At 37.3% G+C, this 14033-nt stretch overlaps 2 protein-coding genes across 2 annotated transcripts; one reads left to right on the forward strand and one right to left on the reverse strand.

Annotated features, from left to right (window-relative positions):
• Nucleotides 1–54: 54 nt before the first annotated feature.
• LOC132790703 (uncharacterized) lies at nucleotides 55–10824 on the reverse strand. The gene is made up of 4 exons (XM_060799337.1): nucleotides 10747–10824; nucleotides 8727–8813; nucleotides 6384–8372; nucleotides 55–458 (listed from the first exon to the last, which is right to left on the reverse strand). Exons 1-4 carry the CDS (start codon nucleotides 10786–10788, stop codon nucleotides 240–242), a joined length of 2337 nt encoding a protein of 778 aa, XP_060655320.1. The 5' UTR covers nucleotides 10789–10824; the 3' UTR covers nucleotides 55–239.
• Nucleotides 3569–5406, forward strand: LOC132790704 (cytosol aminopeptidase). The gene has a single exon (XM_060799339.1). It carries the CDS (start codon nucleotides 3750–3752, stop codon nucleotides 5325–5327), a length of 1578 nt encoding a protein of 525 aa, XP_060655322.1. The 5' UTR covers nucleotides 3569–3749; the 3' UTR covers nucleotides 5328–5406.
• Nucleotides 10825–14033: the final 3209 nt, after the last annotated feature.

The raw sequence follows: 14033 nt of genomic DNA on the forward strand, positions 1-14033 counted from the left end.
ATAACAAATCTTTTTATCAAATGCCAAAGAGACACAAAATTTAATGGAATTTAGGAAAGTATACAAGAAATATACATTATTTATTGTAAATAAAGCTATTATTAATATAATGTGGAAAATAATTATTTATTGATAGAATTAGAAGTAAACCATCTTATAATATATAAAACACTTAACTTAGCTACAACTAAATCTTAAGCATCATTGATTGCACATTTCCCGATGTTTGATGATCTCGTTCAGTGTCTTGATTTTCCGCCCTCAAAACTAACGTCCGCATGGAAGCCTGTATCGTCAGCATGGTAAATTACATTCTGGATGCGTCCATCTGGCAATAAAATATGATATTGACCGCGTGTCACACCATGTGAGTCTCTGTTCTGCTTGTGACCAAAATCATTGCCGGTATGGAAATCACGTATGCGATAGCCAAACGCATACTTTGAGGCATACTGCAGCTGCAATGAAGAGCATACGGCGTTAAAGTCAACTTCGTGTTATGCTATAAATGTGTGTATGTGACTACATTGAATATTTTTATATATGCAACAGTCATCACTAAGGATAATCTCAATTGTGTATGCTTGCTGGTTCAATATTGTGAACTTGCGAAAACTCACAATATTATCAACAATAAATCTACAGTTTATAGTGTTGTTTTTAAAATGTACCGTAGATTTCGAAGGAAACAAAGAATTTAAGATAATTAATATAATTCATTTTCTAAAAATTATTTATAGTCTTTATGATATTAACAGCAACTGTAGTGTGTTAATTGCTTTTTTGACGAATTAGTATAAATTGTACTTTAGGGTACATTTTGCTTGAAAATTCGATATACCAAATATAGCATTTAGTATTTTTCAATATATTTCGATATGTTAATTTGTTTTGTCTTGCTTTTATTGAAAATGGGTAGCTGGGACATCTAACAGTTCGAACACACTCAATATACTTATTTTCCCCATTTTTAATATGCACACAAAATTCAGAAACAACAAATGTTTTTTGTATAACTTTAATTCAAATATTTGATGACTGCTTTCGTACCACTAGAAACACTCCACACTACAAACTACGTGAACCAATGGAATCGAGGGAATAATAATTGCGTGTCCCCTTCATAAGACATCGTCAAGTTAGAGTGAATAGTCTACAGCATGACTGTTGGGTTTCTTTTGGGTTTTTGCGTACACACATATGGTGATGCAGACGTGTGTGTCTCTGCTCACTTCACTTTTCAACTGAGATTCTCGTTGTACATTTCAAGTTGTCACAACTTTCCCTTCATGTTGAGGAGCCATTGCGGTCTTTATGGCATTTAAATAAAGATGTTGCAAAACTTCGTGATAAGTTAATAAGTTAAAATTAAGTTGAAATATAATTTTTATCAAAGCAGCTAAAATGTAGCAAATCAAGTACTCCAATTTTTTTCAACATGATTCATTATAATTGGCTTTCTTAAAAGTCGAGCGTATTTTCTTTCTTATTTGATTGCTGGCATTAAATTTATAACTCTCAAATAAAAAACAAAACATTTTTAACTAAAATATAATTTTCTACTTTCACACAATTCATTTTTTTTTTTTCAAAAATATTAAACATATTCGCCGAGCAAAGGAATTAGTTGTATATTCATAGTCAGCTATGAAAATGGAGTTGGACCATCCTAAAAGTATGCAACAAAAATTATGAATTGGCATGCCAACCAGCTTTTGTCTGCGTACTGCAAGAGCTCACATCTTTGGTACTTACATAAACATTAAAGAAGAAATTCAATTCAATCATATAAAAAAATGTTAAGTGTTGGGAATAACATTTTAATACAGATTTGGCCCTTTTATTTGGGTTGCCAGCTTAGATTTACGCAATTTGGTTTTGGTAGATCTTTAAAATAAACCGGCCTTTCAAATCGCCTTCAAATCAAAGTCATTCGACTTGGTAACATTTTCGCAACACTTGCGCAAAAAATTGGAAACGAGCTAAGGGATCATAAAAAAATGAATTAAAATATGTGAGTTAGTTTCCAGAAAGTACTGCACCTGCTGCTGGTCACACAAGGTTCCAGTTGAAGGACCGTTACCAACCGTTTTGGACCGCAATAAAATGACAAATGGCCAGAAAATTTGGCCATGTTCGCACGCGTTACAATCTGGTTAGCACCAGGATACAAGATTCTTGCGATAAACGTCATGTGCCGAGTCAGTGTTCTGCACCCAACACTAGCATCAGCGGCAGCTGTTGTGAAATAAGTTCATTGACAGACATACCAGGGGGAGGGAGGGGGTGATGTAGGAGCGGGTTTTATCGTAAAACTAAAGCTTCACAAGCATCTTTGGGTTGGCAGCTGTGTCCACACTAGGACGGGCCGTTACAACTGGAAATCGGCTGCTTTTTTCAAACAAAAGGTATAAATCAACGAACTCGAGTACGTCAAAAGTTAAAAACTTTCCCAAAAACAAGTTACATGGACATGGTATTTTTTTATTATTATAATATATATTATAAATCCGGGATTAAATGCATTTTAGCGATGTTAGCGATGAGTACGTTTACAATTAATATGCGCAAAATCTGACAACGCATATTTACAATTTACAACAATAAATAGGAATATTATATTCATACTTTTTTCCCAATTTCACTGGCGAGTTTGATTTTTTTGTGTTAATTATTTTTTAGTTAATGACAATATTGAGTTAAAATGTCAAAGGCAGTGTTAAGTGAAAAAGTTTCAAATGTAAATTTTATGAATAAACCTTTGAAATTCCTGGGAATCATTATTAATGCAAATTTAAAAATTATAATTGCAATTTTTGATAGCTTTAATAGCTGTTTTTTAACACAATCAGTATCAGTCGGTGGGAAAATAGATGAATGAAAATTAACGTATAGTCCGAATAGTAAGAGTTTAGGCATAAATTCATTATGTAATTAATTAATTAACAGACTTTTTTAAAACTCTAAAAAATGTATGAAAAGGCTAATCTTATTCTATCAAAAGAGCCCTAGAAATAAAACACATCGACATTCAAACATAAACTACCATATAAAGAAAGCCCGTAACTCATTTTCAATAAAAACAAAATGCGGTATTATTCTTAAAATATATTAAATTAACATACGGATAAATATAAAAAATAATTCTATAATTTTTATTTGATCGTAATTGTATTTACCAAAAATCTATCTTTAAAATTAAGCCTCCACTTTGATTTGATTCGAAATAAATATGATCTGCACTCAACAATATTAATTTATATATCTCTTATAGTCTCTGAGATGTAGGTGTTCATAGGGACAGAACGACAGCCTTTCGGACTTAGCTAAATTGTATAGGCAAATAGTTTAAATACCCTTCTGCCGTTTGGGCAGCGAGTCTAAAAATTCGGTTACTTATACATATTACAATGGTTAGTATTAGAAATTATAACTTAGAAAAGAAAATTGCAGTCGTACTTGTCAGAAGTCATTTGTACTAAAAATTTCATAAAAAATTTCCTATCATAACATCATTGATTTATTCATCAAAACTTTTGTACTCTGGGGCTAGAGTGCTAGAGCTAATACAATTGTTTTAGTTGCAGACCAGCACAGAACAGAGAGTTCGTAAAAAGTAAAAAACCAAAATTTATAGTTGTGAAAATTGTACCGAACATTTCAATATTTTTTGTTACTAGAAAAAAAATCTTTGATTTTACATATTGCTTTCAAATCAAAATTCATAGTTTCTAAATAATTAAATCAAAATGAAGCATATGCGACGCAACACCGTCCGTAATGTTCTGGACCTGACCCGCATGGTTAGATTGACGAATGTACGATTTGCCTGTGGTGCTGAAAGTTCTGGTGGCGGTGGCAAGGGTCTTGTGTTGGGCATTTATATGAAGGAAGGCGACAAGGAGCCTAAATTTACTGCGTCCGCTGAGAAGATCAACGATCGCGTTGGTGGAAAATTAAGGCAGCTTGTCTGTGAGACTCAAATCGATGGACGCTTGGGTCGTGGACGTGTGTTTAACAACGTGGATCCGGACTTTAGCTCGGTGGCCGTTGTGGGAGTGGGAATCGAGGGAATTGGCTTCAATGAGCTGGAGATGCTAGACGAGGGAATGGAGAATGTACGTGTTGCAGCTGGAGTGGGTGCCCGATCATTGCAATTGCAGGGCTGCCACACAATCTCCGTCGATGCTATGGATTACGCTGAACAGGCGGCTGAAGGATCATCTCTGGGCGTTTGGAGATTTACCGATAACTTGGCGAAGAAAAATCGTCTTGTGGTACCAAGACTCGAGCTTTATGACTCCCCAGATATGGATGGTTGGACGCGAGGCATCTTCAAGGCGGAATCTCAAAATCTAGCGAGGCGACTCTCAGATGCACCGGCCAACTGCATGACACCTACGATGTTCGCTCAGGCGACAGTGGATGCACTTTGTCCCTGCGGAATTACGGTAGAGGTCCGGACGATGGATTGGATCGAAATGCAGCGCATGCATGCCTTCCTCATGATCGCCAAGGGCAGCTGCGAACCGCCCGTTCTGCTCGAGATCAGCTACTGCGGTACTGCGCCCGAGGACAAGCCCATACTGTTTGTCGGCAAGGGCATTACCTTCAACTCGGGTGGCATCAATCTCCGTCCCTGCGAGGGCATGGATGAGTACCGTGGAAGCATGTCGGCGGCTGCCGCAATCATTGGCATGATGCGTTGCGTTGCGGCCCTCTCGCTGCCCATTAATGTGACTTGTGTTATCCCCCTGTGCGAGAATATGCCATCGGGCATGTCTGCGAAGCCCGGTGATGTGGTTACATTGCTGAATGCCAGATCCATGGCAATTCGCGATGTTGACAAGGCCGGTGTCGTGGTTATGGCCGACCCACTGCTCTACGGCCAGACAACATACAAGCCCCGCCTAGTGGTGGATGTCGCTACCTTGGGCATGGGAGTCAAGAAAGCCTACGGAGGTGGCGCCTCCGGCATCTTCTCCAACTCTCACTACATCTGGAAGCAATTCCAGCGAGCTGGCTCCCTGACTGGTGATCGCGTCTGGCGCATGCCACTGTGGCAGTATTACAAGAAGCAAGTTACAGACGAGACTGGATATGATCTGAGCAACGATGGTCGTGGTGAAGCAAGTTCTTGTCTAGCCGCTGCCATCCTCCATGAGTTGGTTCCTTGCGCGGATTGGGCTCATATTGACACGCGCGGAACTGGCTTGCTGACCACCTACGGCTTAGTCCCATACCTGACTGCCAGCTACATGACTGGACGCCCGACTAGAACTCTAGTGCAGTTTGTCTACCAGATGGCATGTCCCGAAGTGAAGTGAAAAGTTTTTGTTTTGTATTACCTTTGCAGATATAACGTAAATAAAATGACAATATTTTTGTTCGATATTTCTTCATAAATTCAGATTAATTGTAATTTAATTGCATTCAGACTTCCTTCCCATTGAATTAGAAAGAAGTCTCGCATAGAGAATATACAAAATGTTATCTAAATTTCTAATTTCTGCTTTGGGTACTCGCCGCTTTTTACGTGATCGTGTGTTTTACTGAAGCGTTTTTTCGCCGTGTTTTTAAATAGTTTTCATACTTTTTTTATTTAATAAGAATTTTGTTTAGCTTTTATTCCACATATACACCTGCTCTGGCTTACATTATATAATATTAAGTAACATCTGTAAGTTCGAATGCATACAAATTAATGCCCTTCCTGATTATGTAGTTTTATTAATATATATTTTCTGTTAGGTAAATATATGGATTTGAAATAATGTAGTAATATGTTACCTATGCCTATAATAAGCCTTTTAATTAAGCCTCATCTAATAACTGAACGAATAATAATGGTCAACATGCATTCGCCACTAACCTTGTAGTGAGCACATTTTCAACGTTCACGCTTTTAATTGATATTTACTTGCAAAGCCCAGAATCTTCTGCTCATTTGAAGTGATCGAATTCATCTCTGAGAGGAAGATAATAAATATATTTTATGCGGTCTAGGTGTTGCACTGTTTTTTTAATTTGATTCTTAGCTTCGTACTCGTAAAGAATCAAAATGGTAAAGTTTGTTTGAATTCAATGAGCTTTAAATGTCGTGTGAAATTCAAAAAAATATCGTTAAGTGCATAGATGTGTTTTACGTCATCTGATATGGACACAAGGTGAGTACAACAAAACATTTGCTGCTGAGAAGATTCTTGCCATACTAATTTTAATTAGTGATGTAACATGATAAGAAGTTTAAAAACGATCAAATAGTGTTGGCTCACTATCAACATATTGTATGATAGTTATTTAGTAAATCCCTTACTTAGTCATTAAGTCAGCCAGGAAAAGTATGATATTTTTAATAACTTCTCAATGTTCTAAATACTCACCGATTTATCGTTATGGATGGGCGCATAGTGAAGATTTTTGAAAACCGTCTCTTCCTTTAAAACAGTGGGTACAGATGAATGATGGCCTATATGTTTTAAGGTGGTCAAAGGTTGTTCATCTTGAGCTCCATCGTAGCCATTTGAGAGTCCATGACCGGGCTGAAAGTCTATGTAAGAGTTGGGCGTGGGCACCTTTGGTGAGGCACTGCTAGGAACAACAGGTAATTCCACAACATCATTGTTGCCAGGCTCCACAATGGGCACATATTGCTTAGTTTTCGCCATGCCAATTAATCGACCTGGCTGCACGCCTAATGTTCCATGATCTGGTGTATTAGGAGTATTTATTTTGTCTGATTGTTGGGGAATTTGCTGTGGATGAAATAGTATAGGCGCTGTGCTATCCTGCGGACGATCTTGAAATTTAACAAGCTTGGGCTGGCGTTGCAACTTGGCTTGCATATCTTTGGCCAATAAGTAGGTAAGTCCATGGATTTGATCATCAGGTGACTTTCCAATAAGAGTTGATAGTTCCCGGAATTCAGGCATCTGTTTGTAATGATCGTTAATACTGTCAACAGGAGCGTGATATTCAATCTTGATCAGTTGCTGTGGCGCAGCTTGAGTCTCATAATTGTATTGCTCTATAGGTCTGTGTTCATAGAGGGTATCCTGTTGCGTCAGCTCCGTCTGCAGAGGATCAGGCTTTGAAGGGTGAAACTGAGGTTCGGCAAAGCTTGTTGCCACATAAGGATGGACCACAGCTGTAGCTTCATCGGCAATTGCTTGAGCAGGTGCCAATTGCGCACTGTAAGTATGATGAACCTCCTCAACATTCTGGACTGGAGCTGCTGTTTCTTGTACAACAATTGGCTGGTTAATGGTTGGTGTAATAGGATAAACTTTGTTAAAAGTTGGCTTGTAGACATAACGAAGTTCCTCCACGACGGGAACAGGTTGAATATGAACTTGAACCGGCTCGATGGACTTTGCGGGTACCAATTTTATAGCTGGCTTGTGGACGTAAGAAACCGACTTTGCCTTTAGGTGTTCATAGTTGCTATTTTGGGGATTTAAATACTTTATATAAGCCTTGCCCCCGTGACCATCCTTAATCAAATGCGTAATGACCTTTTGCACCTCATGCGGAAGTGTTATCGATTTTTTAGTCTTGGCATGTGGTGCATCTTTATAGACAAACATGCGTTTGGTTTCGGATGCAGTTTCTCCAGTCAGCACCATGTTATCGTCCATGCTCTTGACTCGATTGGTTGCATCTTCTGTTCTATTGTACTTCACTGGCGTTAGCGTCTCCATAGTCAACAACTGCTTACCAGAGCGTTGCAAAGAGTCTGGCAAGGCAGTCTTGGCATCAGCCAGCTCGAACTTCACCACGTGCAAAGATGCTGAGCGCTTTGAACGTTTATTTTGGCGTGCTCGCGACCTTGTCGATTGATCCGAAGCTTTTGGCGTCTTAGTAGTTGTCTTATGAATGGGCTGATTGATCAAAACTGGTTCTCTTTGCAGATCCAAGGCTCTGGCCCGCGATATAAGCTTGGCTGTAATCGTATCCGGTTCGCGAGCATCGGACGCTTCAAAGGGAATCATTTGCACCTTAAAATTGGCAGGTTGTTGATTCACTGTCGATCGTCGCGATCGATGTGACTTTCCTGTCTTCGAGTTCTTTGACGATGATTTGGTTACTTCACTTGCCACAGTTGTTTTATTGGGCGCACTGTCGCGATACATTCGCAGAAGCTGCTTTAATTCATTACTTGGCTCCACTGCATCGCTTAGTTGGAAACGCAGCATGCGAGGTGCAGTCGGCAGTTGACGCTCTTCTCGTTTGGTACGCAGATGAGTTGCAGGGTTGGACGTCTCTGGTTGCTCATTATATTGATTAAAAGCAGCCAAGTAACTGTCACCGGTGGGATTCTTAATCTGTCGAGTGCTGTGCAATCTTCGTTGATCGAAGTAGCGTTGCATGTCCTAAGAATATATAAGAGAAAAACCACAATAGTTTATTGGTTCAAAGTGGTAATATGTGTTTATCCTATAATTATGTAATCTATCATATGCAGCAAGCCAATGTTCAACATATTCACATATTAATACTCATAGTTCACTCTTCTATGGTAACATTCTTCGTCTTGGGTATTCCGAAATTCCCCCTCAAACTATCTCAAATTGCGGAAAGACTTTGTTTTTTTTTAATTATGCGAGTTCTATTATTTGATAAACAAGTTCCTAAACTTTTTTGCAATCAACTAATTATAATTCACTAAAATACAACTTCACATAGCATTAGACACAACTGTGATAAACTGTAATGAAATGACTTACCTCATAGCTGGCAAATGTATCCAGGGTAGGTAATTGTTGCCAATTATCCGAAGCATTGATTGATACTGCTAGATTCAAAAACAGCATCTTAAAAAATACATAAACGGTAGAACATTTTGTATATTTTTTTTAGTAATAGTTGTATAAATTGTTTTAATACACTAAATAATCTGCGCTAGGTCTAAAAACATCAGCAGTTAAAAATATTATAAAGTCGGTGAAGCATCTTTCTTCCAAATGCTGGAGAACACTAAAGCGAAATAGCAACCTACAATTAGTTTTTCTCTCTCACGAACGTTGTTCGTAGGTCGCAATTGTTTCATGGTCGTTGAAAAAAAAGCACTCGGCACCCAAAAGATGAGATAAGAAGCGAACTCAGAGTTACCTAAAAATCAACCGCAGCTTGAGAAACATGTTGGAGCTTGAAATCAACGGCACGTGCTCAGCGACAGCAATATTTCAGACGTCTGGGATCTGATCCCCGAAAATAATTTAAGGTGAATGAATGAAAATTATAACAGTTGCTGATCGGGTTGTGCGTTGATGTTTAATAAGAAAATTCGGACGAAGAAGTTTATATATTCAGAGAGAAATAATGCGCTTAATAGTTGATTAGATTATAATACATTTTTAACCTAATTACAGCGAGTATTAAAACTACACATAATTAAATACAATACACAATTTGAGTATGCAGCAACGCTTCCACTTGATTAGTATTCATAAAACAAATGAGTTATCTGCCCACCTGCGAACCTTCTCGCTAACTTTCACTCTCCGTGGTTCCTCATTTGGATAAAGCCTACTGGTAACGAATGCCCCCTCGACACCTGAATGAGATGCACAAAACCCGTTTCGTTGCAGCGTTGCAATAGGCTGCAAAGCTGCGCGACCGGTTCCCTTGCGTCGGGACCAATCCGTGTCTGCAACAGTCTAGCTGTGTCTACTTTCACTGCAACAACGTTGATAATGGTCGTTAAACTTACTCTCTAATATTCAGGACTGGTCATATTAGCCAGCATTCATTGCTAACACATTGCTTATGTAATTACGCCATTGACATTGCTTCTGGTTATGCAATATTGGCCAAGCTTGAATGGAGGATTATTGTTTATAGTTGTATGCACGTAAAATCGTGCTAATTAATTTAATTACGCAATGAATTTAAATGACAGTGGCAATGTTTGCTTCCATATCCTAGCAGACAATATATCCGGTACTAGTATTATTTATAGCAAATGGTGAATACATGTTCATATGTAGATAATCTTCCGAAATAACTTACAAAATTTACATTAACAAATGTATTCAAAGCTGGACTCATAACTCAAGATAGGGTATAGAGTATGCGACTGAACATGAAAACGGAATTATCCTAGATATACAATTAAAAAATGTGTGCATTTAACGAAATTATATAACAAAATATGCAGCTTCCAAAGATGTTATTATCGAGACCGCAATGTACATATGTGTTTTGTTTTAATACCCGCTTCCCATAGGGAAGAAAGGAATAAATGTGTGCCAACAATAAATGCATGAAACAAGCGGAAGAAGCCGGCCCGGTTCCGATATTCGATATATGTTTGTAACCTATATAACCGTCGATCTATCTGTCTGTCCGTATTAACTAGATCAATACGAGATATAGCTACAATTTGATTGACAAACCTTGTTTTTGTCGAGCGCACTTCAAGTTTATCTTCGATTTTTAAAAATTGAGCAAATCTAATAGCAATATTTTATTATAGTTAAAGACTCAATTATTTGATTATTTACATATATACTTTGAATGTAGAAGTATATGTATAGCTTAGAATTTTTCAGTATATTGTATACTTTAACAATAATTGTTTAGCTTGTATTAAAAGTTGAAAAGCGCGAATCTCTTTCTTTCTTACTTGTTGTACATGTGCTAGCGCTCAGCTGTCCTTTCTTTCAAATAATATTTTAAATTCGTGATATTGTTGTACTTTTCATATGCGTAATTATTTGTTATTAATCATTTTGGCAAACTTACCAGCAATAAAAAGCTGCTGCCTCTTGTAGGTCTTCTCATCATTAAAGGTACTTTGGTACTTTATTTTTCACCGGTTTTTTATATAATATATGTTTTCCAAGTGTGGCCTTGTATACTTGCAAAATTCAATAAACTCTCGATATTATGTATTTCGCGGTGCAAAATTAAAAGTTATTTCAAATTAAAATGAACCAACTCAAACTTCACCGATTTTTAAGAGATTTTATTAAATTCTCTTATTAATTTACAAGAAATTCAACGATTTTATATATATATTTAATTTTATATATAATTTTAATTGTATATTTAATTTTAATTGTATTTTTTAAATCAAAATTTTATATATATCATTATTTGTTTATTTCTAACTTTTTAAACTTGCTCCGTTGATTTCTCTTCACTTATTGAGCTGTCTTCTGTTTATTTTTTTATAAGCCTTTTCAAACTGAAGCAAAACCGCACGCTAGCGCACTGCTGATGCAACTGTGGCTTCAATTTTCGCGCCACTTCAGTTTTGTGTGATTGCAGACTCGCATTTTCGCAAAAGATTCCAGCCAGTTTTTCCAAAAGTTGTTGCTATTGTTGCATCGTAAATGTTGGTGTGGTTATAGAGGGTATAATAGAGGTTGGGGGATGATCATGCTTGAATTGAGAGTTGATCAGGATTTACGTATCGTAGGAAAATCATAATTAAATAATGATGCGGCTTTAATGCTACAAAGATAATAGGAGTATAATTATAGTTTTAGATAGATTGATATTCACAAAGTGTACAGCTAAAGTTGTGCATGTTTAATCCAATCTTCGAAAATAAGATGATATCGCTTTAAACCTATAAAAAAAGGTATACCTAAGTGTGCCATATCTTGTAATTTATTTCCTTCTCTATGATTTATTCCATACTTATTCAAAAGTGTAGCCAGATAATTGGGAAGAAAACAATTGCTCAAGCAGCATCATGTGAAAGTTCAACACTTACGCAATAAGAGATAGAAGAAAGACGCAACAACTAAGCCCAGTCAACACGTTTTAAGCATTTAAACCACAGCCATAGTTAGAGCTTCCGTCGCCGCTGTTGTCATCATCAGAGTCACGAACGCGGCATTGTTGATTAAGTTGTTGAGAGATAAAACTAACAGTTGGATTTGGAGCTTGGGATTACTTATCTTCGTGCCACATTTGAATAGAATAGGTTTGACACCGATCACAAGAGTTGCCCAGAAGAGAGCTATTGTAGATAAATACTTTAATTGTGCTTTTGAATCTTAAACACTCTATTGTGTTCACTTGTTTTGGTATTCGGTTATTAGCATTGTGCTCGGTTATACTTCCTATCTCAAGAGGAGAGTAACTCCTAAGTTTTGGTCACCTGACAGCTTTGCTGTCTCGGGCCATACACATATATGTGATTGCTAGATAAACCAACTTGCCCTGCTCTACTGGTTCACTAGCAGCTGCAGCTGCAACTGCATAATGCGGAAATGTGTCACGGAAAGTCGCATGCGGATGCAGTCGGTGCTCCGTCGTCATCACCCGTGGGGCGGAAGTTTAGCCAACTAACAAACTGGGAAGATGATATGACTACGAAGACACTTGTATATTTCCTCTCTCTCTCATCTTAACCTGGTTCGCAATACAAGTTGTTGAAACAATTACACGCATATGTACAAACGAGTATTATTGTGGTCAAATATGTGATCTTCGATGCTTGGGATAAGAGAATTAATCGATGAACATATTCTTCGTAATATAAATATTTCATTAATTCATTATTTTTTATTACTTTTTATAAAACATTTATTTACACTCAGAACACTTCGGGCCACATCAAGAATGATTCTTAACGACTCTTATTTTATATACAATGATTTTGTTGTTTTTAAATTCGATTTAATTGAATTTGTATTCTTTTTTAAATATTAACCATAAAAAGGAAGAATTCCTTAAAAATGTAAACATGTAATGCTATGAAACTGACCTGCTGAGACGATATCCGCTTTATTGGATTTTTTCAAAATTTATATTGAAGTTAACACAACAATCTATTCTTTTTGGAATTATCATACATTACCATATTACTTCAACCATGCAGCCACATATAATTAGAAATATGAAAAAGCTAGAATTGTTCTAATCACTTAGTTTGTCTCAGGCTAAGTTTTTCCTTTAACAATTCCGTTTACCTGCCATTTTTATTAATTTCGATTATTCAGAACATGGGTATGATGATAAATCAACTGCAGTAGATGTCTCCTAACCGGTACTCTTGACCTGAGTATAATATTTTAATCTTGTTTTATACTCAGCCATTCAGAGGAAAGGAAGCTGCAGTGGTTTAGTGTCAATGCTGATATGATCAGTTTGTGTTTTAATTGAGCCGTCCTATGTTTCCTTCAATGCAAGTTTGGCAACTGCCCCTCAACCAGTTGACTATTAGTTATTGGCTGTTGGTTACTGCCTGCTGCCTTAATTGTCTGCCACTTCCCGTTTACGTGGAAGCCCGAGCAGCCCAAAATCTAATTACGCCAATGGGGAGCCAATGAACACTGCAAATTGACCACACAATAATCGTGGACAGTTTAGTACACGTTATGCGACGTTTGGTTGAGAGTCACAGGAAAGCTTCCCAGCTTCCAATGGCTTTGAAGTGTCACATTTGCGACCGTTTCTGATTTATGAACACAATTTCCAGTTTGACATTAAGTAGGGCTCTGGTAGATAACCCATTTGCATATCGCCACTCCTCTGATTCTGGCACACGAAAAGTTGCCACTGACCTTCGCCATTCCGACAAAATAATTTCTGTGAATTGGTCAATAAAATAAATATACAAGTAATGTTAGATTACGAACTATTTAATAAATAGATGAAATTGCTACCAATACCATGCTGGAGTAATCATTACGTACATGTGTATCATGTGTGCCATCGGATGTTTATGGCGCGCATAACACAATTAAAAACTAAGATGATATGTTATGAGTAACCTCACTTATTAGCGGCGTTAGATAATTAAAATGGCAGCACTGGCATTCAAATGGCAGTACTGCACTTTGGTACCAAACCCAATTTGCATGCAAAAAGTCTAAATTTGGAGGCAATGTCATCGTTTTCTCTCACTGTGCAAGCTCTCGACATATTGTTCGCTCGCTCACATCACTCGCTCTGTCTCTCTCTTTCAATGTCGACGCCGGCCACTATTTCCAAAGGAATTTGCCTTTCTTTTCTGTTGTTACGCTATTGTTAGAAGCTTTCTTAGTGACCTGAGAAGAGCTTATATTCAAAAA

The sequence above is a fragment of the Drosophila nasuta genome, chromosome 3, assembly GCF_023558535.2.
Source record: "Drosophila nasuta strain 15112-1781.00 chromosome 3, ASM2355853v1, whole genome shotgun sequence".
Lineage (NCBI taxonomy): Eukaryota > Metazoa > Arthropoda > Insecta > Diptera > Drosophilidae > Drosophila > Drosophila nasuta.

Bases quoted from the DNA above. Each gene is read 5' to 3' on its own strand.
- LOC132790704 (XM_060799339.1), top strand. From the start codon at position 3,750: ATGAAGCATATGCGACGCAACACCGTCCGTAATGTTCTGGACCTGACC.
- LOC132790703 (XM_060799337.1), bottom strand. From the start codon at position 10,788: ATGATGAGAAGACCTACAAGAGGCAGCAGCTTTTTATTGCTG. The intron at 8,373-8,726 runs GTAAGTCATTTC...ATATATTCTTAG, and splicing joins ATACATTTGCCAGCTATGAG to GACATGCAACGCTACTTCGA. The intron at 459-6,383 runs GTGAGTATTTAG...TCTTCATTGCAG, and splicing joins CCATCCATAACGATAAATCG to CTGCAGTATGCCTCAAAGTA.